This window comes from Lithobates pipiens, unplaced genomic scaffold, assembly GCF_037356315.1.
Source record: "Lithobates pipiens isolate NorthernLeopardFrog02 unplaced genomic scaffold, aLitPip1_a1.2 Scaffold_19, whole genome shotgun sequence".
In the NCBI taxonomy this organism is placed as follows: domain Eukaryota; kingdom Metazoa; phylum Chordata; class Amphibia; order Anura; family Ranidae; genus Lithobates; species Lithobates pipiens.
The window spans coordinates 69,947,446-69,973,245 of NW_027507764.1; the positions used below are offsets into that span (position 1 = coordinate 69,947,446).

General features: G+C 46.2%; 1 protein-coding gene across 2 annotated transcripts in view; it reads right to left on the reverse strand.

Moving 5' to 3' along the window:
• Positions 1-21,673, reverse strand: part of RUNDC3B (RUN domain containing 3B) — a 355,495-nt gene extending 333,822 nt beyond the window's left edge. The window contains exon 1 of one of the 2 annotated variants that reach the window (XM_077490856.1): positions 21,357-21,673. In XM_077490856.1, coding sequence (XP_077346982.1) covers positions 21,357-21,439 — 83 coding nt within the window. In that variant the 5' untranslated portion in view covers positions 21,440-21,673. The remainder of the gene's footprint in view (positions 1-21,356) is intronic. The other variant, XM_077490857.1, reaches the window with a different exon arrangement.
• Positions 21,674-25,800: the final 4,127 nt, after the last annotated feature.

The window sequence follows — 25,800 nt, forward strand, 5'->3', positions numbered from 1 at the left end:
GTCAGCGCGGGGAGCCTGCGCCTTTCTAAACAAGTCAGTGCTGGTAGCTTATGCCTTTCTAAACAAGTCAGCGCGGGGATCCTGCGCCTTTCTAAACAAGTCAGCGCAGGGGAGCCTGTGCCTTTCTAAACAAGTCAGCGCGGGGAGCCTGCGCCTTTCTAAACAAGTCAGCGCGGGGAGCCTGCGCCTTTCTAAACAAGTCAGCGCGGGGAGCCTGCGCCTTTCTAAACAAGTCATTGCGGGGAGCCTGCGCCTTTCTAAACAAGTCATTGCGGGGAGCCTGCGCCTTTCTAAACAAGTCAGCGCGGGGAGCCTGCGCCTTTCTAAACAAGTCAGCGAGGGGAGCCTGCGCCTTTCTAAACAAGTGAGTGCGGGGAGCCTGCGCCTTTCTAAACATGTAAGCATGGGGAGCCTGCGCCTAGTCAGAGCAACCCCCATACTTTCATCCACCACACAAATAACCAACAGCACTTAATATTAAAATGTGAATTCATAATGCTAGATATTACTGCAGGTTACTAAACTCCAGAGAATCACTGACCCAAAAAAATGGATTTGCTAAGCAACAGTTTGGAATGAATTCTAGTAGATGAATAAAACAAACATTCTAAGCAGCAGCAGTTCAAGGAAAAACTTTACTTCAATTATTACAATAAAACATATAATAACAGTGACCACACAACGTCCTTAATACGGGGCAAGGCCGTGAATATTCTGTTCTGCTTGTAGAAACTACAACTGTCAATTTTCTCATGTTATGACACAAAATGGTGTGCCAATGGCGCCAATTTAAAAAAAGAATGACAGTATTCAGAATCGCAGTTTTTGGCAATCTGAATACTTTTAAGTGCAAAAGGAAGGATTTGGGGGTCTTTTAGACCCCTAATCTCTCCGTAAAGAGTACCTGTCACCACCTATTACTGTCACAAGGGATGTTTACAGTGAGTTGCGAAAGTATTCGGCCCCCTTGAACTTTTCAACCTTTTGCCACATTTCAGGCTTAGAACATAAAGATATAAAATTTGTATTTTTTGTGAAGAATCACCAACAAGTGGGACACAATTGTGAAGTGGAACGAAATCTATTGGATTTTTGAAACTTTTTTTAACGAATAAAAAAATGAAAAGTGGGGCGTGCAAAATTATTCGGCCCCCTTGCGTTAATACTTTGTAGAGCCACCTTTTGCTGCGATTACAGCTGCAAGTCGCTTGGGGTATGTCTCTATCAGTTTTGCACATCGAGAGACTGAAATTCTTGCCCATTCTTCCTTGCAAAACAGCTCGAGCTCAGTGAGGTTGGATGGAGAGCGTTTGTGAACAGCAGTTTTCAGCTCTTTCCACAGATTCTCAATTGGATTCAGGTCTGGACTTTGACTTGGCCATTCTAACACCTGGATACGTTTATTTGTGAACCATTCCTTTGTAGATTTTGCTGTATGTTTGGGATCATTGTCTTGTTGGAAGATGAATCCTCGTCCCAGTTTCAGGTCTTTTGCAGATTCCAACAGGTTTTCATTCAGAATGGTCCTGTATTTGGCTGCATCCATCTTCCCCTCAATTTTAACCATCTTCCCTGTCCCTGCTGAAGAAAAGCAGGCCCAAACCATGATGCTGCCACCACCATGTTTGACAGTGGGGATGGTGTGTTGAGGGTGATGAGCTGTGTTGCTTTTACGCCAAACATATCGTTTTGCATTGTGGGCAAAAAGTTCGATTTTGGTTTCATCTGACCAGAGCACCTTCTTCCACATGTTTGGTGTGTCTCCCAAGTGGCTTGTGGCAAACTTTAGACGAGACTTTTTATGGATATCTTTGAGAAATGGCTTTCTTCTTGCCACCCTTCCATAAAGGCCAGATTTGTGCAGTGTACGACTGATTGTTGTCCTATGGACAGACTCTCCCACCTCAGCTGTAGTTCTCTGCAGTTCATCCAGAGTGATCATGGGCCTCTTGGCTGCATCTCTGATCAGTCTTCTCCTTGTCTGAGCTGAAAGTTTAGAGGGACGGCCAGGTCTTGGTAGATTTGCAGTGGTCTGATACTCCTTCCATTTCAAAATGATCGCTTGCACAGTGCTCCTTGGGATATTTAAAGCTTGGGAAATCTTTTTGTATCCAAATCCGGCTTTAAACTTCTCCACAACAGTATTACGGACCTGCCTGGTGTGTTCCTTGGTCTTCATGATGCTCTCTGCGCTTTCAACAGAACCCTGAGACTATCACAGAGCAGGTGCATTTATACAGAGACTTGATTACACACAGGTGGATTCTATTTATCACCATCAGTCATTTAGGACAACATTGGATCATTCAGAGATCCTCGCTGAACTTCTAGAGTGAGTTTGCTGCACTGAAAAGTTCAAGGGGGCCGAATACTTTCGCAAGGCACTGTACATTCCTTGTGACAGCAATAAAAGTGACCAGATTTTGTTATTATTTTTTTGTAAAAGGGACAATGTAAAATAAAAAAAATAAAAAAAAAGTGCCCCCGTCCCTGCGCAGCAAAAAAACTGGAGTTAGTACTTACCGGTAACTCCTTTTCCGGTGGTCTTCCAGGACAGCCCTTGAGAGATGGAGCTCCTCCCATCGACACAGGAAACACATTGCCACAGTTCAAAAGGCGGTCCCTCAGGTCCCTGGTCAGTCATTCACCAAGAACCGAAGGATGGAACTGGAAAACATATAAACCATAACAGGTAATAACATTAGTACATCACTATAATCAAATAAAGGGTGGGATCGTGCTGTCCTGGAAGACCACCGGAAAAGGAGTTACCGGTAAGTACTAACTCCAGTTTTCCCAAGTGTTCTTCCAGGACAGCCCTTGAGAGGATCCCCAAGTACTTACCAGATTAGGGGGGGACCACGGCCTGGAGGACTTTCCTCCCAAAGGCCTGATCCTGACTAGACATTAAGTCCAGTCGGTAATGCCTTGTAAAGGTGGAAAAGCTTGACCATGTGGCTGCTTTACATACCTGCTCCGGGGTGGCACCAGCTCTTTCTGCCCAGGATGCAGACAACGCTCTTGTGGAGTGAGCTTTAACACCCTCAGGAGGATCTCTATTCAAGGCCTTATACCCCTCTGCTATAGCTAGCCTAATCCATCTAGCTATGGTTACTTTTGAAGCTTTCTGTCCCCTACGCTGTCCGGAAAAAAGGACAAAAAGGGAGTCTGAGATTCTGAATGGATTTGTTATTTTAAGATATTCTAGAATACACCTCCTCACATCCAATAAATGAAAACGTTCCTCTTTCTCATTTGCTGCATTTTGACAAAATGAAGGGAGGACAATATCTTGGGACCTATGGAAGCTAGATGCTACCTTTGGTAAGAACCCAGGGTCTGTCTTTAGAATGACTCTGTCTTCTAGGATCTGTAGGAATGGTTCCCTGATGGAAAGTGCTTGGATTTCACTGACCCTACGGGCTGAAGTGATTGCCACCAGGAGAACTGTCTTAAAGGTAATAAGCCTTAGGGAGGCCTCTGAGATAGGCTCAAAGGGTGACCCCAAGAAAGCCTTTAGCACAACTGCTAAATCCCAGGATGGGACTTTTGTGATTCTGACTGGCTTGCGTCTAGCGACTGCCTTACAGAATCTAGCGACAAAAGGATTTTCCTGTAAGCGTTCATCTAGGTATACACTTAAGGCAGCTATCTGTACTTTAATAGTACTTAGGGTTAAACCCTTGTTTACACCTTCCTGTAAAAACTGTAGAATATTAGCCGTATTTATGTCCCGGCTATTCAGCCAGCTATTGAATTTTTTCCAGACTTTTTTGTAAATAGCTCTCGTGACTGGTTTGCGACTCTGTAGTAAGGTCGCAATTACCTCGTCTGACAGGCCCTTACTCCTTAAGATTTCCTCCTCAGTAACCACGCTGACAGCTTCAGTGTGGCGACCTGCGGATGGTAAAGAGGTCCCTGCGACAGGAGGTCCTGTCTGTAGGGAAGTCTTAGAGGCGGACAGTCTGTCAATTGTAGCAACGTTGTGAACCACGGTCTCCTGGGCCAAAAAGGTGCTACTAGAATCAAACAGGTTTTCTCCTTGAGGAATCTTGCTAGGACCCTCGGAATGAGATGAAGAGGGGGAAATGCATACGCCAGACTGAAAGTCCATGGAGTTTGCAAGGCATCTACCGCCAGGGGTTGATCTCCTGGGTTTAGCGAGAAAAAATTGGGAACCTTTGCATTTTTCTTGCTCGCAAAAAGGTCTACCTCTGGTTCTCCCCAGTGAGCTGTTATGAGATTGAATGCCTCTGGGTGTAAGGACCATTCTTGGTTCGAAATCTTTTGTCGACTCAAGAAGTCCGCCTTGTTGTTCAGCTCCCCTTTCAGGTGAACTGCAGAAATGGATTCCAGATTGGCTTCTGCCCACTGGAGAATGCGTCTGGCTACCACCATCAAACGAGGACTTCTGGTTCCTCCTTGTTTGTTTATGTATGCTACAGCCGTCGTATTGTCTGAACGGACTTGTAGATGGTGACCCTGTATTGCGGGGTGGAAAGCTAGAACAGCTCTCAGGATTGCTGTTAGTTCTTTCCAATTGGAAGAGAAACATTTCTCCTCCGGGGTCCACTTGTCCTGGACCCAGCTTGAGCCTAGGTGGGCTCCCCAGCCCCAACTGCTCGCATCCGTTGTTAGTGTTGAAGTGATAGGAAGGACCCAATGAACCCCTTTGTTTAGGTTCTCCCTGTCCTTCCACCACCAGAGGGAGCGTTTTACCCTTGAGGGGATCGATACCTCCTCCTCCAGATCTCTGCCTTTTAATTGTTCTAACAGAAAACCCTGAAGTTCTCTTTGATGGAACCTGGCCCATTGTACGGCTGGAATGGCTGCCGTCATAAGACCTAAGACCGACATTACTTCCCTCACCGTACACTTGGGGCTGCATTGAAGAAAAGATATTCTCTGCCACAGATTCAAAATCTTTTCTTCCGGCAGTATAATTTTCTGATCTACAGACTTGATCCAGTACCCCAGATACAGGATCTCCTGTGTTGGGGTTGTCTTGGATTTCTCCTGACTGACAATCCACCCTAATCGACTCAGACTGAGTTGAGTCAATTCTAGGTCCTGAGAAAGACGACTCTCTGAGTGGGCTGTTAGGAGCAGATCGTCTAGGTAGGGGATAATTGAGACTGATTGAAGCCTCAGAGGAACTAAAGCCTCTCCGAGAACCTTGGTAAAGATTCTCGGAGAGGATGATAGACCGAAGGGAAGTGCTCTGCACTGAAAGTGGTAAACCTTTGTGTCTATCTGCACTGCCATTCGAAGAAATTTCTGGCATTCCTCCCTTATTGGAATGTGCAGATAAGCATCCCTTAGGTCCAGGGTTGCCATAAATGTCTCTTTCTGCAGGAGATTCTTTATGGAATAAATGGACTCCATCCGAAATCTCTTGTAACGGATGGAGCGATTCAGTGGACGGAGGTTCATAATTAGTCTGAATCTCCCTGACGGTTTTCTTACCACAAAGATGTGCGAGTAAAAACCGTCCCCTTGTTCCTGAATAGGGACTGGTGTCAATACTTCTTGATCTACCATTTCCCCTATTAGTAAAGGTAAGGCCCTGGCCTTTTCTGAGTGACTTGGAAGCTTTGTCACCAGAAACTTGGAAGGAGGGTTGCTGTGAAATTCCAGCGCATGACCCCTTTTTATTATATTTAAGACAAACTCGTTCGAGGTTGTCTCTTCCCATTGAGGAAGAAATTTGCTTAATCTTCCTCCCACAGGAACCCTGACGTCACTGGGGTTTGGGATCCTGATTGGGGCGGCTAAACAGTATGCCCCCTTTTCCTTTCCCTTTATGTCCCGACCAATGCTTTTTGGGGGTTGAACTCTTCTCTGATTTAGAGGGTTCCTTAAAGGGACGAAAAATTTTTCTTTGAAAATTTTTCTTTTTTGCGGGAAAGGTTTTCTTTTTGTCCGCCGTCCTTTCTAAGGCGGAGTCTAATTCAGGCCCGAAGACTAAGTCTCCTGTAAAAGGGACGCTGCACAGGCGGGTTTTAGACGCCGTGTCTCCCCCCCAGGTTTTCATCCATACTGACCTCCTTGCTGCCACTGAAAGTGCTGCAGATTTAGCCGTAAATTTAACGGAGTCCGTGGAGGCGTCAGAGATGAAACTGGTGGCCTTAAAAAGCATAGGGAAGGATTTCAAAAGCTCCCCCCTAGGAGTGCCTGCCTTTAAGTGTTCTTGTAGTTGCGATAACCAGAACTCCAGGTTTCTAGCTACACAGGAAGTGGCTAGAGCTGGTTTTAAGCCTGCCATAGAGGCATCCCAGGCCCTCTTTAAGACAATGTCTGTTCTCCTGTCCATGGGATCTTTCAGGTGGCCCATATCCTCAAAGGCCAGATCAGCCTGCTTTGAGATTTTGGACAGAGGGGCGTCTAGTTTTGGATTTTTATTCCAGACCGCCTCTGGGCTCTCATCAAAAGGGAACCTTCTCTTAAGGGATTTAGGAAAGAAAACCTTCTTGTCTGGTTCAGACCACTCCTTAAGGACAAGGTCAGAAAGCACCTTATGTATAGGGAAAACCCTTGCTTTCTTTTTCCCCAGAGCCTCATACATTTGATCATGTCTGGATAACTGAGTTTCTTCCTCCTCAATTTCCAGCGTATCATAGATAGCCCCCATTAGCTCATCTACTTCCTCGAGAGATAATCTATATTTTGAGGCTTTAGATGCTGCTTGATCCTCTTCCTGACCCGAGTCAGTGTCAGAGGATTCGGGACTAATCAACGTGGGGCTAGGCTCCCTGACCATACGGGGCTCCCCTGAGCTGGGTGTTGTAAGGCATGGTGAGGATGAGATTATAGTTGTTTTACTCGTGGAGGCAGCTGCAGCTGATCCCACGTCAGTGATTAACTCCCGGAGGGACTTAAAGGTCGACGCCATTTCCTCTTTAAAGGAGCCCAAAAACTTTGCTAAAGGGGAATCTGCCTCAGATTTAAGCAAGCTTGCAATGCATTGCTTGCATAGGGCTTTGTTAGAGCCCGAGGACAACCTATTCCCACAATTAGGGCACTTTTTGCGGCCTGTCTTGTCTTCCCTTGGCATCTCTTTAGCCTGAAAATAAGAAGACAAAAGGATTTCTTAGCGTCAGCACCATGTCCCTCTTAGAATCACCACTAACAAACAACCTCACTGTGAGTAAACCGCCACCGTGGGGTACTACAGGGCCCAGCCTACAAACACCACCACTCCACCAGAGTAATAGCATGCCCAGCAGCCTACCTGGGTTTGGCTGGTGCCTGTCTCCGCCGGAGTATCCTGGGGAATAGCCTCCATGGTCCCCCTCTGACGCTCCGAATCCCGCCGCTAATCCGGTATAGCTGGACGCTGGTCGGGCTTCACAGGCACAGCGCTGGCTCTCCCTCTCCTCCTTGTACCCTTAGAGACCCGGAACCGGAAGTCTCGGCACGCAGTGATGACGCGGTTCCGCCGGAAGTGAACGCTCGGCGTCTCCGACCCCCTGCAACGAGGAGGGAAGATGGAAGGTTCCACTCACCACTCCTGGGGGAAACCGGCGTCATTCTGCCCCTGGCCACCTCGGCACTGGAAGGAGGAGGGTAACGGGTCTGCTCCGGTTCAGCTGGACGGTACCCGAGCCAAAGAAAAAAGGTATGGACCCAAACTGCAGCCATAAACCAGGACCCGGTCCCTTAGGCTTGCAGATTCTCAGGCAGCCCCTGAGAGGGGCCTCCAGGTTCCTGGCAACATGTTCCTCCGACGGAGGAAACACAAATGACTGACCAGGGACCTGAGGGACCGCCTTTTGAACTGTGGCAATGTGTTTCCTGTGTCGATGGGAGGAGCTCCATCTCTCAAGGGCTGTCCTGGAAGAACACTTGGGAAAAAACGCATACCTAAGTCGTGCCTGCAAATGTAAACGGTGTTCAAATCACACGTGAGGTATCGTCGCGATCATCAGAGTAAGAGCAATAATTCTAGCACCAAATCCATAGCTCTAATCTGGTAACTGTTAAATTTTTTTAAAGTGTCGCCTATGGAGATTTTTTATACCGTCGTTTGTTGCCATTCCACTAGTGTGCACTATTTCATTTTCAAAGCATGACATGTTACATATCTATTTACTAGGCGTTACATCATCTTTCACATTATACAAAAAAAACTGGGCTAGCTTTACGTTTTTGTTTTTTTTCAGCCCCGGAGGATTTTACCCCCTTTCTTACCAGAGCACTTTTTGTGATTTGGCACTGCGTCTCTAACTGACAATTGCGCGGTCATGCCAAATAAAATTTACGTCCTTTTTTTCCCACAAATAGAGCTTTATTTTGGTGGAATTTGATCACCTCTGCGGTTTTTATTTTTTGCGCTATAAACAAAAGAAGAGCGACAATTTTTGGAAAAAAAAAAAAAACACAATATTTTTTACTTTTTGCTATAATAAATATCCCATTAAAAAAAAAAAAAAAAAAAAAAATGTTTCCTCAGTTTAGGCCGATACGTATTCTTCTATATTTTTGGTAAAATCTCAATAAGCGCATGTTGATTGGTTTGTGCAAAAGTTATAGCATCTACAAAATAGGGGATAGATTTATGGCCTTTTTTTTTACTAGTAATAGCGGCGATCTGCGATTATTTTCGTGACTGTGACATTATGGAGGACACATCAGACACTTTTGACACATTTTTGGGACCATTCACATTTACACAGCGATGGGTGCTATAAAATTGCAGATTACTGTGTACATGTGACTGGTAGGGAAGGGGTTAACACCAAGGGGCGCTGCAGGGGTTAATATGTTCCCTATGGGAGTGATTCTAACTGTGGGGGGAGGGGACTCACAAGGGGAGGAGACCGATCGGTGTTCCTCTGTACTTGGAACACACCATCGGTCTCCTCTCCACTGACAGGACGTGGATCTGTGTGTTTACATACACAGATCCACGGTCCTGCTGTGTTCCCGGGCAATCGCGGGTGCCCGGCGGACATTGCGGCCGCCAGGCACACGCACCAGGTCCTAAGCGATTCCGTGGGTGCGCCCCCTAGATGGCCGGGAATGAGAGGACGTCATATGACGCCCGCCCAGGATGGGAAATCCCATCTGCGGACGTCATATGACTATACGCCGGTGCTGAAGTGGTTAAATTCATGAAAGAGTTTTTTTTTAATCACAAAAGAATACGTTTGAAAGAACGCTGCGCAAAAATACCATGTGACATAAAATATTGCAACGATCACCATTTTATTCCCTAGGGCCGTGATGGCGAACCTTGGCACCCCAGATATTTTGGAACTACATTTCCCATGATGCTCATCTACTCCGAAGTGTAGTTGAGCACCATGGGAAATGTAGTTCCAAAACATCTGGGGTGCCAAGGTTCGCCATCACTGCCCTAGGGTCTCTGCTAGAAAAATATATATAATGTTTGCGGGTTGTAAGTAATTTTCTAGCAAAAAATATGGATTTTAACTTGTAAGCAACAAATGTCAGAAATAGGCTTAGGCGTGAAAGGGTTACTATGGTTTTTACAGGTACAACGGCTTTTCTATAGCTACATACACAAAAAAAGCAAAGAAAAGAACTATATTTCAATAAACTGAAGTTTGTAGTTTGGAACTGGCTCTGTACTCCACTTCTAAGTATTCTGAATAGGTGATTAATGGATAAGTGAACTTTAACTACTTCACTTCCGGAAGATTTACCTCCCTTCCTGACCAGACCATTTTTTGCGATACAGCAATAAGTTATTTTTACGGACAACTGTGCGGCCGTGCGACGCTGTACCCAAATACTATTGATGTCCTTTTTCCCCCCACAAACAGAGCTTTCTTTTGCTGGTATTTGATCACTTCTGCATTTTCAATTTTGTGTGCTATAAACAAAAAAAAAGACAGACAATTTTGAAAAATAAATATATTTTTTACTCTCTGCTATAAAACATATCCAATAAAAAAAAAATTCTAGGCCAATATGTATTCTGATACATATTTTTGGTAAAAAAAAAATCCCAAAAAGCATATATCGATTGGTCCGTGCAAAAGTGATAGTGTCTACAAACTGTGGGTTTTTTAATGAAATTTTTATTTATTTTTACTAGTAATGGCGGAGATCAGCAACTTATAGCAGTGGCGGACAAATTGCACACTAACTGATACTTTTTTGGGGGACCAGTGACACTAATACAGTGATCAGTGCTAAAAAATATGCACTGTCACTGTACTAATGATACTGGCTGGGAAGGGGTTAACATCAGGGAAAATCAAAGGGTTAAATGTGTGCCTAAAATGTGTTTTCTAACTGTGAGGAAGGTGCCTTTACTAGGGAAAGGCATGGATCCATGTCCCTGCTTTGCAGGAACACAGGATCCATGCCTCCCCTATTGACAAAACAGAAATCTACCTTGTTTACTTTGGCAAATCGCCTTTCTGCCTGTGTACAGAATGATCATCCTGTACACAATGCACTCCCGAATACTGCATTCTGTACAGCGCACACTCCTGAATGCCGCACCCTGTACGCAGCGCACTCCTTAAAGAGGAAGTAAACCCTGATGAGTTTACTTCCTCTTTCATTCCCTGTAAAGGTAAAGCATAATGGACTACTATGCATCGCATAGTAGTCCATTATGTGTCACTTACCTGACACAGGAGCCAGCGATGTCTCTGCTGTCCCCTGTAGTCTGGCGCATCCATCTTCTCGGTGGGTCTTGCTGCTCCGCCGCTGTCATTCGGCGAGGCCGCGATGACGTCACTCCCGCGCATGCGCACGGGAGCCGCCACGCACAGCATATCGCCGTTGACGGGTGCCGCGCTCAGTGCGCCTGCGCGCCGCTGTTTACGGCGCATGCGCCGTAATCTAGGCTTACCTGTAGGTCAAAGTGTGTTGTAAGGGTTTACAACCACTTTAACACTGCGATAAAACTCAGGCTTTCACATTGGGATTGCAGATGAGGCTTCTTTCATGCGCTTTACAGGTGCTTTTTTAAGCGCTAAAACACCTGAAAAATGCCCCAGTGTGAATGGGGTCTTAACAATGTTCCTCAGCCCCAGAAGGATTTACCTCCTTAATGACCAGGCCATTTTTTGTGATACGGCACTGCATTACTTTAACTGACAATTGCGTGGGCGTGCGACGCTGCACCCACTGATCACCTATGCGTTTTTAAATTTTTGTGCAATAAACAGAAAAAGACCAATTTTTGAAAAAAAAATTAAGAAAAATGTTTTACTTTCTGCTAGAATACATAGCCAAAAAAAAAAATATTTAAAAAATGTAATTTATTCATCAGTTTAGGCCAATATGTATTCTTTTACATATTTGATAAAAATAAAATCCCCATAAGTGTATATTGGTTTGCGCAAAAGTTATAGCCTCTACAAAATAGGGGATAGATTTATGGCATTTTTATTATTTTTATTTTTTTTACTAGTAATGGCGGCGATCAGCGATTTTTAGCAGGACATTGCAGCGGACAGATCGGACACCTAGCTGACATTTTTGACACACCAGTGACATTATTACAGCGATCGGTGCTAAAAAATATGCACTGACTTTGTACTAATGAGACTGGCAGGGAAGGGGTTAACATTGGGAGTTAACTGTGTTCCCTGTTTGTGATTACTATCTGTATGGGGGGGCGACGACTGTGTGACACAGTGTGACTGTGCTTAGCAGAAAGACAGACCTCAGTGTCATCCCCTGACAGAACAGAGATCTTCCTTGTTTACTTCAGCAGATCCCCGTTCTGTCTCTGCAGAAAACGATCGCAGATGGACATCAAGTTCGCTAGACCCACTGATTGGCTCCCCCACTGCGTGCGCCCACATGAGATAACATCTGCGGCGGTTGGTCAGCAAGTGGTTAAGACCGTCAGTGTAATTTAGGATTGCTAGGAGGTTCCTACACCGATTCTCTAAGAAGAAAAAATCTCTGCTTACTTGAGATAAGTATGTGTCTGTGGAGGAGGAGGAGGGTGGGCAAGGATGGGTGAGGATGGGCGAGGGTGGGTTAGGCTAGGTTGGAGGAAGAGGGCACTTATCTTTTAATCACCTATTCAGAATACTCCGAAGTGGAGGAGTACGGAGCCAGACAGGAGCAAGGTCAAGTAGAAGAACATTAACATAAAACCCTTTATAAAACTGCTGATTTCATTTTATGACAACGGGTCACTTCCTCAAATCAAGCCGCTCCATCCGGCGTTATCAGCAGTTTCATACACTTTTTTTTTTCTCCCCACAAAGCCAGTCCTATTAGCACCATGATGTTGTATGAGAATAAGAAAACATACTAATGTATGTATAAAGTAAGGTAAAGAGGTTACTGAATATTTTCTATCCCCAACACCTATCTACTACTTAAAAGCAGAACTAAAGTCTGCGATGCTCAACTCTCTTTCATCAATGCCAACCTCTGAGCTCCTTCACCTGCTACGTTCGTCCTTTTAGGTGCTGAAAGAGGTACTATTATTTTGCATGGAAATTTGGCATTTTATATTGTAGGCCTGTAATTCTTAGAAATAAATCACTTACATCTATCCAAACAAGAGTCTAATAGACATCCCGGGTATGATAAAATTTTAAATATGAAATCATAAATTATTATATATATATATATATATATTAAATGTTAAATGTTAAATGTTAAATGCTGTCATTACTTTTAGTGTTTGATGACGAATTTCCCCACAAATTACTATCGCTCAATTCTGCGAGTGATTCTAATTTATTATCGCTGTTTTCTAGCTGGTCTATAACCACTTTTGATGTAAACGGACACTTTTTGGTTGCTATGGACAATCTCCAGTTTCCTGGCATAAAGAACAGTATTTATAATATAAAACTGCGTGCAGGACACTGGGCAGACCACTAGGGACAAAAGGGATGTGTAATTATTTGATACAGTATACTGTAATCTTACAGATTACAGTACTGTATCTATACTGTGCATTTTACTTTTTGAATTTGGCGCCGAACTCCGTCCCCGTGCGTCGCAACGCTCGCAGGGAACCGAGCCCGGCGACGTGACAAATCAAGCAGAGGACGGCTCGCAGATCACAGCGGGGGGACATCGCTGGATACAGGGGACAAGGTAAGTAAACCCCCTCCATGGATCCAGCGATGCGGTCCCGAGTCTGGCTCGGGAATACCGCTTATGGTATTTAAATCTCACCCCGAGCCAGACTCGGGAATACCACCAGGGAGGTTAATGGTGTCGCAAAAAAAAAAAAAAAAAGTCTCAGTCGGTGTCGTGGGGAAAAAAAATAAAAAAATAAAATAAAAAAATAGAGGTGAGAGGAAAAAATGTCCTTGTGTCGATGGTGTTACTGGAAAGAAAAAATGTCCCTAAGTTAGTGGTGTCACTGTAACAAAAAAAAAAGCCCCTTGAGTTGGCGGCATCACTGGAAGGAAAAAATGCCCCTGTGTCACTGGAAGTAAATCAATGTCCCTGTGTCGGTGGTGTCACAGGAAGTAAATCAATGTCCCTGTGTTGGTGGTGTCACGGGAAGTAAAAAACTCCCCTGTGTTGGTGGAGTCGGTGGAAGGAAAAAATGCCCCTGTATCGGTGGTGACACAGGATAGAAATAATGTCCCTGTGTCGCTGAAAGTAAAAAATGCCCCCTGTGTCGAGGGTGTCACTGGAAGGAAAAAATTTCCGTGTCGCTGGAAGTAAAAAATGTCCCTGTGTCGGTGGTGTCACAGGAAGTAAATCAATGTCCCTGTGTCGGTGGTGTCACAGGAAGTAAATCAATGTCCCTGTGCCGGTGGTGTCGGTGGAAGTAAAAAAAATGCCCCTGTGTTGGTGGTGTCAATGGAAGGAAAATAATGCCCCTGTGTCCGTGGTGTCACAGGAAGTAAATCAATGTCCCTGTGTCGGTTGGTGTCACAGGAAGGAAATTATGTCCCTGTATCGCTGGAAGTAAATCAATGTCCCTGTGTTGGTGGTAGTAATAAAATGCCCCTGTGTTGGTGGTGTCAATGGAAGGAAAATAATGCCCCTGTGTTGGTGGTGTCAATGGAAGGAAAAAATGCTGCTGGATCAGTGTTGTGGAGAAAAAAATATGCCGCTACATTGGTATCAGTAGGAGGAAAACATGCAGCTGGGTCGTGGTGCCAGTCTTTGGCACCTCTATCAGTTGGACGGAGTGGGGCTGGGTGCGTGGAGCTCTACCCATGCATGCTGCTCAGTGTACATTCCAATGTAATTGACAAAATGGAAAGAAGCTTTTATTGCAAAAAAAGACATACTAGATCTCGTCTGCAATAAACAGGCTTCCAACTCATACGTTTCCTTTTATAAAAAATTCTATTTGAAGCTGCTATGAGCTGTGACACCCTCGCCTGTAGCTGCTCTGACACCCGAGGATAGCTGCAGCAGGGCAAGTGACAAAAGGAGAGATGGGGTAACACAGCAATACTTTTTGTTTGGTGTATTTTTTCCAGACCTGTGCAGTAAGTGCCGGTTCACACCAGAACGCAGTGCGGGAAAAGCGCGTTCCTTTCCGCACATTTCCCATACCGCAGGTGTACGCACTGCCCTTGCGATCTGCATACGGGTGCCAATGTACGGTCACTGCCATGCCAAAAGCAAATCACAAACACAGTGCATTTGCAGGCACCAAATTGCCATGTGGTTTGGTGCAGCGCGTTTTTAAAAGTATTGCAAGCACAGTTTTTTCACAGTCCAGTGTATTTTGCAGCCCATTCAAATGAATATAAAGGAAGGAAAATAATGCCCGTGTCGGTGGTGTCACAGGAAGGAAATAATGTCCCTGTGTCGGTGGTGTCATCTGGCCAGTAACACACCTTCTGTATTAGAGTGACTCCACTCTGGATGAAGGAGCACAAGGACCTTGGGACAGCAGCATTGTCAGTCTGGGGGAGGAGAGTGTTAGATGTACTAACAGATTTAAATATACTAACAAACTGAAGCCAAACTTCAGCTAAGACTTGTAAGCAGATATGGCAAACAGATTTTTGGGGGATAAAGGTTTTACATAAATAAAAGCTGATCACTGTAAGCACCCCCGTCAGTGGTAAATGGTTTATTTCAACCCTTTAACTGCAACATCTGTAAGAGAGCTTGTTCTTTTGAAAAACAACACACTTAGTGCCGGGTCACTCAGGGGCGACCTGTCAGGCGACTCGTCAGCCTGATAAGTCGCACTCCATTCAGTACAACGGAACTGTTCTAACAGGAGCGACTCAAGTCAGTCCAACTTAGAAAAAAAATGTTCTGTACTACTTTGGGGCGACTTTGGAGTGGCTTGCATTGACTTCTATACAGAAGCCGTTTTGCAAGCCGTGCTGAAGTCGCGTTGTACGGGGCGGCTACAGAGAGTCGAGCGACTTTGAAGCCGCCCCTGTGTGTACCGGCACTTACTGTGCAGATCACCAGATGAAAATAGAAGAACGCAAGCTAATGCAGCCATCACATCCATAAATTGGCAAGCTGCAATATAATAAATGTTTGCTTTGGGGTTTAATAGCGCTTTATGAGTAATGAAAGAAAAAAAAAAATAATCAGATGACTTTTTCAGCCTTGTGATTAGTCATATGTTGTACGGTTCTTTATTAGAGATTCAGACGCTATAAACAATGTATGTCTGCCTTAGGTTCCCGTTTTTGATATGTTGTTCCTGTTTATGCAATGTTTACAGCAAATCTGTCTTAGCAATAGCTGTGTGCCAAGTTCTAAGGCTCCAACGAGGCCAGGAGGTGCGATCAAACACGCACATTTCCACGCGTCACTTTTAGCGCAGCCCATTCGTTTCCATTGGCTGCCTTATGCGTGAGAGACGCGCAAAAAAAAAAAAAGTGTGGCCGCTATTCAAAATCACAACACACCAAATCGCATGGTTCACTGCTGGGAACGAAGCCTAAGCCTAGGTTCACATTAAACATGTCAAATCGCATTCCAAATCGGCGGCTATTGCCGGCAATAGCCTCATCCGAATCCGTGCGACACGGACTTTGCGGCACTGCACCGATTCCCAAAAGTTGTTTTTGTACTACTTTTGACGACTTCAGGAGGCGATTTGTATAGATATCTGTGCAGATATCGGTCCAATCGCCTCCCTAAGTTGGGCTGCACTGCCGGCTTCAAATTGTGCGAGTTTTGCATGATTTCAAACCCGTCCAATGAGAACCTAGGCTTATTGTTGTCTGGGCTCCAGTGGGGTCATTGAGCTTGCTTTCCACTTGCAAGTAGTCTGCGGCCATGGAAAGCAGGTGAGACATGTCTAGTTAAAGAGAATAGGTTTTAACTATTTTATATTGCATAAGGGACTTTTTGTCCCCCATTAATAAAAAAAAAAAAAAAAAAAAAAGAAGAATACAAAAAATGTATAAAAGTAAAAAAAAAAAAAAAAAAAAAAATTAAGTTCTACCCAAGCATTTAAAAAAAATTGCATCCCAAAAATGTATTTGAACCCACCCAGGACGTGCACCCACAAAAGTAAATGCAATGGTAGGAGGCAAATATGTATGAAAATGTTGCTTGCGATACAGTGGATTATAATATATATATATATATATATATATATATATATATATAATTTTATTTATTAATGTGACCGAGCCTGGACACAGATGATTGTTGGCCAAATACATACTGGAAGCTGTTAGTAGTACTAAGTAGAACTAATAAGGCCTTTTTTTTCCTCATTTTGGAAAGAGTGAGGCTCCTTTCACACCAATGTGGTTTTTTTTTTAGAACCCCTGTCAGATTTTTTTGCCAGTGCGTCTCAATAGGGAAATCTTCCTTTACTTCCTGCCCCATAGATAAACAGGAAATCCCTGAAAATCAAAGGATTTACTTGGGGACCCCCCCTCCCCCAGGTCACCGGAACTATTGTCCCCATTGGAAGATTTCCCCTCTATTACTTTTCTGGGGACAACCTAAAATTTGGGATTTTCTTTTACTTTTAATAATAGTAAACAGGACTTAATACTGGGTGAATCTCTGTATTGGAGACACAGACAGCAATAAAAATGGTTTGTTTTTAAAAACTAATAGGTGATCTAATCCCTCTCCATTCTATCCAAAACTAAAAAAAAAAAAAGTTTAACTTTAAAGCACCTGGTGTGTATGTTGTGCCCATAGCATAGAGGGGCACAGCGTAGACACTTGGGGAAGAGGATTGATATATGATCTTCTATACAGGTCCACTGTATCCAGTAAACTCCCTGATCAAATGTATGTATATACAGTGCCTTGCGAAAGTATTCGGCCCCCTTGAACTTTTCAACCTTTTTCCACATTTCAGGCTTCAAACATAAAGATATAAAAAAAAATTTTTTTGTGAAGAATCACCAACAAGTGGGACACAATTGTGAAGTGGAACGAAATCTATTGGATTTTTTAAACTTTTTTAACTAACAAAAAAATGAAAAGTGGGGCGTGCAAAATTATTCGGCCCCCTTGCGTTAATACTTTGTAGAGCCACCTTTTGCTGCGATTACAGCTGCAAGTCGCTTGGGGTATGTCTCTATCAGTTTTGCACATCGGGAGACTGAAATTCTTGCCCATTCTTCCTTGCAAAACAGCTCGAGCTCAGTGAGGTTGGATGGAGAGCGTTTGTGAACAGCAGTTTTCAGCTCTTTCCACAGATTCTCGATTGGATTCAGGTCTGGACTTTGACTTGGCCATTCTAACACCTTGATACGTTTATTTGTGAACCATTCCTTTGTAGATTTTGCTGTATGTTTAGGATCATTGTCTTGTTGGAAGATAAATCTCCGTCCCAGTTTCAGGTCTTTTGCAGACTCCAACAGGTTTTCATCCAGAATGGTCCTGTATTTGGCTGCATCCATCTTCCCCTCAATTTTGACCATCTTCCCTGTCCCTGCTGAAGAAAAGCAGGCCCAAACCATGATGCTGCCACCACCATGTTTGACAGTGGGGATGGTGTGTTGAGGGTGATGAGCTGTGTTGCTTTTACGCCAAACATATCGTTTTGCATTGTGGGCAAAAAGTTGGATTTTGGTTTCATCTGACCAGAGCACCTTCTTCCACATGTTTGGTGTGTCTCCCAGGTGGCTTGTGGCAAACTTTAGACGAGACTTTTTATGGATATCTTTGAGAAATGGCTTTCTTCTTGCCACTCTTCCATAAAGGCCAGATTTGTGCAGTGTACGACTGATTGTTGTCCTATGGACAGACTCTCCCACCTCAGCTATAGTTCTCTGCAGTTCATCCAGAGTGATCATGGGCCTCTTGGCTGCATCTCCGATCAGTCTTCTCCTTGTCTGAGATGAAAGTTTAGAGGGACGGCCAGGTCTTGGTAGATTTGCAGTGGTCTGATACTCCTTCCATTTCAAAATGATCGCTTGCACAGTGCTCCTTGGGATGTTTAAAGCTTGGGAAATCTTTTTGTATCCAAATCCGGCTTTAAACTTCTCCACAACAGTATTACAGACCTGCCTGGTGTGTTCCTTGGTCTTCATGATGCTCTCTGCGCTTCCAACAGAACCCTGAGACTATCACAGAGCAGGTGCATTTATACAGAGACTTGATTACACACAGGTGGATTCTATTTATCACCATCAGTCATTTAGGACAACATTGGATCATTCAGAGATCCTCGCTGAACTTCTGGAGTGAGTTTGCTGCACTGAAAGTAAAGGGGCCAAATAATTTTGCACGCACCACTTTTCAGTTTTTTATTTGCTAAAAAAGTTTAAAATATCCAATAGATTTCGTTCCACTTCACAATTGTGTCCCATTTGTTGGTGATTCTTCACAAAAAATTTAAATTTTATATCTTTACGTTTGAAGCCTGAAATGTGGCAAAAGGTTGAAAAGTTCAAGGGGGCCGAATACTTTCGCAAGGCACTATATATATATATATATATATATATATATATATATATATATATATATATATATATATATATATATATATATATACACACACACACACACACACACACACACACACACACACAGATCCTGTGTATAATGGAAACTTATCCCGAGTAATTGTTGACCTCTCCTGATACTGCCTGTCCTTCCGATCTTTAGGCTTCCATACATTATATAACTGATCTCGATCACCACTAGTGAACTTTTGCGAACCTTTCCAAACTTTCGGCACACGGATCAGCAGCTTAGAGTATTTTGCCCAGTGACAGCCAGAGAAGAGGAATTTTCAGGAGGCCAGCACAGGCACTATGTATAGATTTAGCTCAGATACTGAAGAAAAATCACTGCTATGATGAAACAAGACTAAGACAATATCCAATGTAACAGTGCAGAAACCCATGACAACCAATCCTCTGCCTATATCCCACATACCTCCAGCTGCTTATAACAGGTAAGATCTAGACATATATAACGTCCTGTACATGTCTCATAGAAACACAACACTTCCTACAAAACGCACTGCAGCCGGTCTGATATAGATTACACTGCAGAGCCAGCAGTCTTGGCACATCGTAAACATCCAGATCACCATACGCATTGCGATGGAGACTGACCGCCATACGCCCTGTGATGGAGACTGACCACCATACGCCTTGTGATGGAGACTGACCACCATACGCCTTGTGATGGAGACTGACCACCATACGCCTTGTGATGGAGACTGACCTCCATACGCCTTGTGATGGAGACTGACCTCCATACGCCTTGTGATGGAGACTGACCTCCATACGCCTTGTGATGGAGACTGACCACCATACGCCTTGTGAAGTAGACTGACCACAATACGCATTGTGAAGTAGACTGACCCCCATAGGCATTGTGATGTAGACTGACAACAATACGCCTTGTGATGGAGACTGACCACCATACCCCTTGTGATGGAGACTGACCACTAGGAAGCCCGCCAGGAAGTCAGCGCAGCACTGATCACAGGCAGTGAGCTGCAGAGATCGGGTAATGTCTCACTGCCTGTGATTAGCGCAACGCTGCGCCGACTTCCTGGCGGGCTCTGCACGTGTTCCATGCGAACATGCCTGAGCTCATTCCTAGTGACCGCCATACGCATTGCGATGGAGACTGGCCGCCATACGCATTGCGATGGAGACTGGCCGCCATACGCATTGCGATGGAGACTGGCCGCCATACGCATTGCGATGGAGACTGGCCGCCATACGCCTTGCGATGGAGACTGGCCGCCATACGCCTTGCGATGGAGACTGGCCGCCATACGCCTTGCGATGGAGACTGACCGCCATACGCCTTGCGATGGAGACTGACCGCCATACGCCTTGTGAAGTAGACTGACCACAATACGCCTTGTGAAGTAGACTGACCACAATACGCCTTGTGAAGTAGACTGACCACCATACGCATTGTGATGTAGACTGACCACCATACCCCTTGTGATGGAGACTGACCACCATACCCCTTGTGATGGAGACTGACCACCATACGCATTGTGATGGAGACTGACCACTAGGAAGCCCGCCAGGAAGTCAGCGCAGCACTGATCACAGGCAGTGAGCTGCAGAGATCGGGCAATGTCTCACTGCCTGTGATTAGCGCAACGCTGCGCCGACTTCCTGGCGGGCTCTGCACGTGTTCCATGCGAACATGCCTGAGCTCATTCCTAGTGACCACCATACGCATTGCGATGGAGACTGGCCGCCATACGCCTTGCGATGGAGACTGGCCGCCATACGCCTTGCGATGGAGACTGACCGCCATACGCCTTGCGATGGAGACTGACCGCCATACGCCTTGCGATGGAGACTGACCGCCATACGCCTTGCGATGGAGACTGACCGCCATACGCCTTGCGATGGAGACTGACCGCCATACGCCTTGCGATGGAGACTGACCGCCATACGCCTTGCGATGGAGACTGACCGCCATACGCCTTGTGATGGAGACTGACCACCATACATCTTGTGATGCCAGTAAACCTGCCATTACCCTCCACATATCTGACACCTCCACCCTCATAGTGACCCATGTTCAGCACTCTGCCCCTCACCCAGTATAAATTGATTTTACAAGACCGATGGAAAAACCCTCCAGTGACAAGCCGTAACCCATAGCAACCAATCACCTGTCCCCATTCTAGAATTCTGAATGCTGCAACTTAGTTGTCGCACACTCAGCCCCCTCCATGATATGGCGCTCAGCCTGTATAAAGTTGCCTGCCCCATTTCTTCAGGTACCAATCACCCAGCAATACACCTGTGTGAAAAGGCTCTGATAGAAGCCGCCATTCCTAAACCCCAGAGAAATGCTCAGCGCTAGGTTTAGCTGGAGTAAGGGTATGACAGCATCCATCACAGCCTTACCACACAGGCAACACATTCCTTTTCAGCAACCGAAACAAAGCCCGGTAGCTGGCATCAGCAAATCAGTGATCAGCTAGCACTGCCCTGGCTGAGCTGAGCCGCAGAGAGGCGGCATGTGATTGGTCGGTGCGGTCTCACCTGCACACAGTGATGAGGTTCTTCCTCTCCACCCCGGCATTCCTGGAGGAGTTCTTCTTCCTGGACAGGCTGAGCGCTGCCATCTCCTCCTTTGTCTCCGGAGAAGTGATGACAGTCCGGGCTGATGATCAGCTCTCCATGCAGCGCCTCCCCCTCCTGTCTGATCTCACTCCGGTCCCCGCAGGATCATCCCCCCCGCACCGGGTGTACGGAGAGCCGGGACCGGGGGGCGATGTGTGAGCTCCGTACAGCAGAGGGATGGATGGAGCAGAGCGGACTGATCTCATGTGACTGAGCGGAAGTGAGAGCGCCTGCCTCCGCTATCAGTGTCCGGCCTGTGCTGGGGGCACACTGTCAGCTGACTGCACCCCACACATCCACCTGGAGGGTGTGCAGAGAGAGAGAGAGACATCCACCTGGAGGGTGTACAGAGAAAGACATCCACCTGGGGGGTGTACAGAGAGAGACATCCACCTGGGGGGTGTACAGAGAGAGACATCCACCTGGGGGGTGTACAGAGAGAGACATCCACCTGGGGGGTGTACAGAGAGAGACATCCACCTCGAGGGTGTACAGAGAGAGACATCCACCTCGAGGGTGTACAGAGAGAGACATCCACCTGGAGGGTGTACAGAGAGAGACATCCACCTGGAGGGTGTACAGAGAGAGGCATCCACCTGGAGGGTGTGCAGAGAGAGGCATCCACCTGGAGGGTGTGCAGAGAGAGGCATCCACCTGGAGGGTGTGCAGAGAGAGGCATCCACCTGGAGGGTGTGCAGAGAGAGAGAGAGGCATCCACCTGGAGGGTGTGCAGAGGGAGAGAGAGGCATCCACCTGGAGGGTGTGCAGAGAGAGAGAGGCATCCACCTGGAGGGTGTGCAGAGAGAGAGAGAGGCATCCACCTGGAGGGTGTGCAGAGAGAGAGAGGCATCCACCTGGAGGGTGTGCAGAGAGAGGCATCCACCTGGAGGGTGTGCAGAGAGAGAGAAAGATCCACCTGGAGGGTGTACAGAGAGAGAGACATCCACCTGGAGGGTGTACAGAGAGAGAGAGACATCCACCTGGAGGGTGTACAGAGAGAGAGAGAGACATCCACCTGGAGGGTGTACAGAGAGAGAGAGACATCCACCTGGAGGGTGTACAGAGAGAGAGAGACATCCACCTGGAGGGTGTACAGAGAGAGAGAGAGACATCCACCTGGAGGGTGTACAGAGAGATAGAGAGACATCCACCTGGAGGGTGTACAGAGAGAGAGAGACATCCACCTGGAGGGTGTACAGAGTACACCATCACATGCTATGCAAAGTCATGCTATTCAGAAGCGCAGCTGTGCAGTGGAAGCTGTGCAGGTACACGTATCACTTAAAGTGGGGGTAAACTCCCATCTCTGACTATAATAAGGCTTACCTGTGGGTACTGTAAATATCTCCCAAACCTGCACCGTTTAGGAGATATTTACTGTATATGGAGCCGATGACATCACCAGCGCATGCGCTCCGAAGGAACGGCTGCCCTTCAGAGTCCTGTGCCGTATACTGCAGCTCCCCCCATGCATGTGCGGGAGTGACGTCATTGCGGCTCCAGCCAGTCACGCAGCCAGAGTCGGCTAACCCGGAAGGAAGATGGAAGTCCTCTCAGCGGTGACAGCGCGTCGCTGCGAGGCTTCATTTTCAAGTACGTTTCACATAACGTGCTAGTATGCGATGTATACTAGCACATTATGCCTTTACCTTTTCAGGTAAAAAAATCACCAAGAGATCCACAAAAAAAACCAAACAGACTTTTCTGAGTTTCGGTGTATTTCTCACCCTATGTAACCCAGATGCAGTGTGTACCAAGTGAAGGAGGCGGGTACAGGAGATGGAGGTATAGCGAGGCTCTGAGGAGGAGCTGTCCAGCACTCTCCTGCTGAACATTGTATTACATGGAATCACGCTTTCTCCTTTTATCCCCTCTTATACCTTGTAACCGAAATCTGAGACCCAAGGAAGAGAGCAGGAAATGTCACTAGTGTTTATCACATCTTTTTCCTTAAAGGGATAGTTCACCTTTACCACAAAACTGCCTGTGTAGATAAAAACAAACTGTGCAGCTCTGACTAAAGTTTTAAAAAAGCCCTTGCTATAGGTCATAGATATGCAATTAGCGGACCTCCAGCTGCTGCAAAACTACAAGTCTCATCATGCCTCTGCCTCTGGATGTCATGCTTGTGGCTGTCAGAGTCTTGCTACGCCTCATGGAACTTGTAGTTCTGCAACAGCTGGAGGTCTGCTAATTGCATATGCCTGCTATAGGTGTAGGCCGTTTACATACCTTATGAAGCCTGACCGGAATATTCCCAGGATGTTGCTAAGTGAGGCCTAGTCATTACTGTTCACCATCACAGTAGAGAGCTTTCAAACTCTGAGCTCAGAGCTACTGCATCAGGGCTAGAGCTGGGCGATTTTCTTAACCACTTGCCGCCCGCCCTATAGACAATTGACGGTGGCAAAGTGGTTTCATGGATCATGGATTATGAGCCGCTGCGCGCCCCCGGGGGCGCGCATCTCAGCGATCGTTGTTGCGGGGTGTCAGTCTGACACCCGGCAACTACGATCTCGGTAAAGAATCTCTGACGGAGACTCTTTACCACGTGATCAGGCGTGTCCAATCACGGCTGATTACAGTGTAAATAGGAAGAGCCGGTGATCGGCTTTTCCTCACTCGCGTCTGTCAGACGCGAATAGAGGAGAGCCGATCGGCTGCTCCTCTGACAGGGGGGGTCTGTGCTGATCGATTATCAGCATAGCCCCCCCGAGGATGCCCACACTGGACCACCAGGGACGCCACCAGACCACCAGGGATGCCCAGCAAAAGGTAATCCTCCCTAGACCACCAGGGATGCCAGTCAGCACAATGGATGCCAATCAGTGCCCATAATGGATGCCAATCAGTGCCTACAATGGGCATCACTGATTGGCATGCATTATTGTTTGGCACTGATTGGCATCCATTAGTACAGTATAACACCAATGCCGCCTATGAGTGCCCACCTGTGCCGCCTATGAGTGCCCACCCATGCCCATCTGTGCCGCCTATTCATGCCCATCTGTGCCGCCTATCCATGCCCATCTGTGCCACCCATCCATGCCAATCCGTGCCAGCTATCAGTGCCAATTTGTGCCACCTATCAGTGTCCATCCGTGTCGCCCATCAGTGCCACATATCAGTGTTCATCAATGCCACCTCATCAGTGCCACTTCATTGGTGCCCATCAGTGTAGCCCCAGCAGTGCCCATCAGTGAAGGAGAAAACGTACTTATTTACAAAGTTTTGAAACTGAAACCAAAAAAAAAATTTTTTTTTCTAAATTTTCGGTATTTTTTTATTTGTAGCGCAAAAAATTAAAACCGTAGAGGTGATCAAATACCACCAAAAGAAAGCTCTATTTGTGGGAAAAAAATGATAAAAATTTAATTTGGGTACAGTGTAGCATGACCACGCAATTGTCATTCAAAGTACGACAGTGCTGAAAGCTCAAAATTGGTCTGGGCAGGAAGGTGTTTAAGTGCCCTGTATTGAAGTGGTTAAACAAAAAAACCTTGATTCACAATTCGAATTTAGTTTTTTTTTTTTTTGATGGACACTGCGCCGGTCCTAAGGAGTTGCGGGCAGGAGTTTTTAGACGAGGCTTCGGCCTAGTCCACGAGGCCGAAGCCTATAAACTCCTAGCCGCAGCTCCTGAGGACCGGTGCAGTGTCAGCGCCGGTCCTGGGGAGCTGCAGGCAGGGGTTTTTAGGTCGAGGCTCCGGCCTAGTCCGCGGCGTTCGGCCTCGCGGACTAGGCCGAAGCTGCGGCCCCGCCTAAAAACTCCTGCCTGCAGCTCCTGAGGACCGGCGCGGTGTCAGCGGCGGTCCTGGGGAGCTGCAGGCAGGAGTTTTTAGGCGAGGCTTCGGCCTAGTCTGCGGCATCTGGCCTCGCGGTCTAGGCCAAAGCAGCGGCCTCGCCTAAAAACTCCTGCCCGCAGCACCTCAGGACTGGCTCGGTGTCAGCGCCGGTCATGGTGAAAAAAAAAAATCGATTTGCTGAAATTTTTTATTGATTTGACCTCTCAACTTGATTCAAGATTTAAACCGATTTTTTTACCAGCCCTAATCAGGGGCGAGAGAGAGTATGTTGAGGGGGTTTGAATCGGAGAAAGCGCTCACTCCTGTCATGGTGGAGGTGAGTAGTGATGACTAGGCCTCACTTGGCTACATCCTGGGAGTATTCCAGTCAAGCTTCATAAGGGGTGTAAATGGCCTATATCTATAGCAAGAGTATTATTCATCTTTAGCCGCACAGTTTGCTTTAAGCTACAAACATCCCTTACCTGCATAGGCAGGTTTTTTGTAAAGGTGAACTATCCTTTTAACCACTTGCCTACCGGACACTTTTACCCCCTTCCTACCCAGGGCAATTTTCA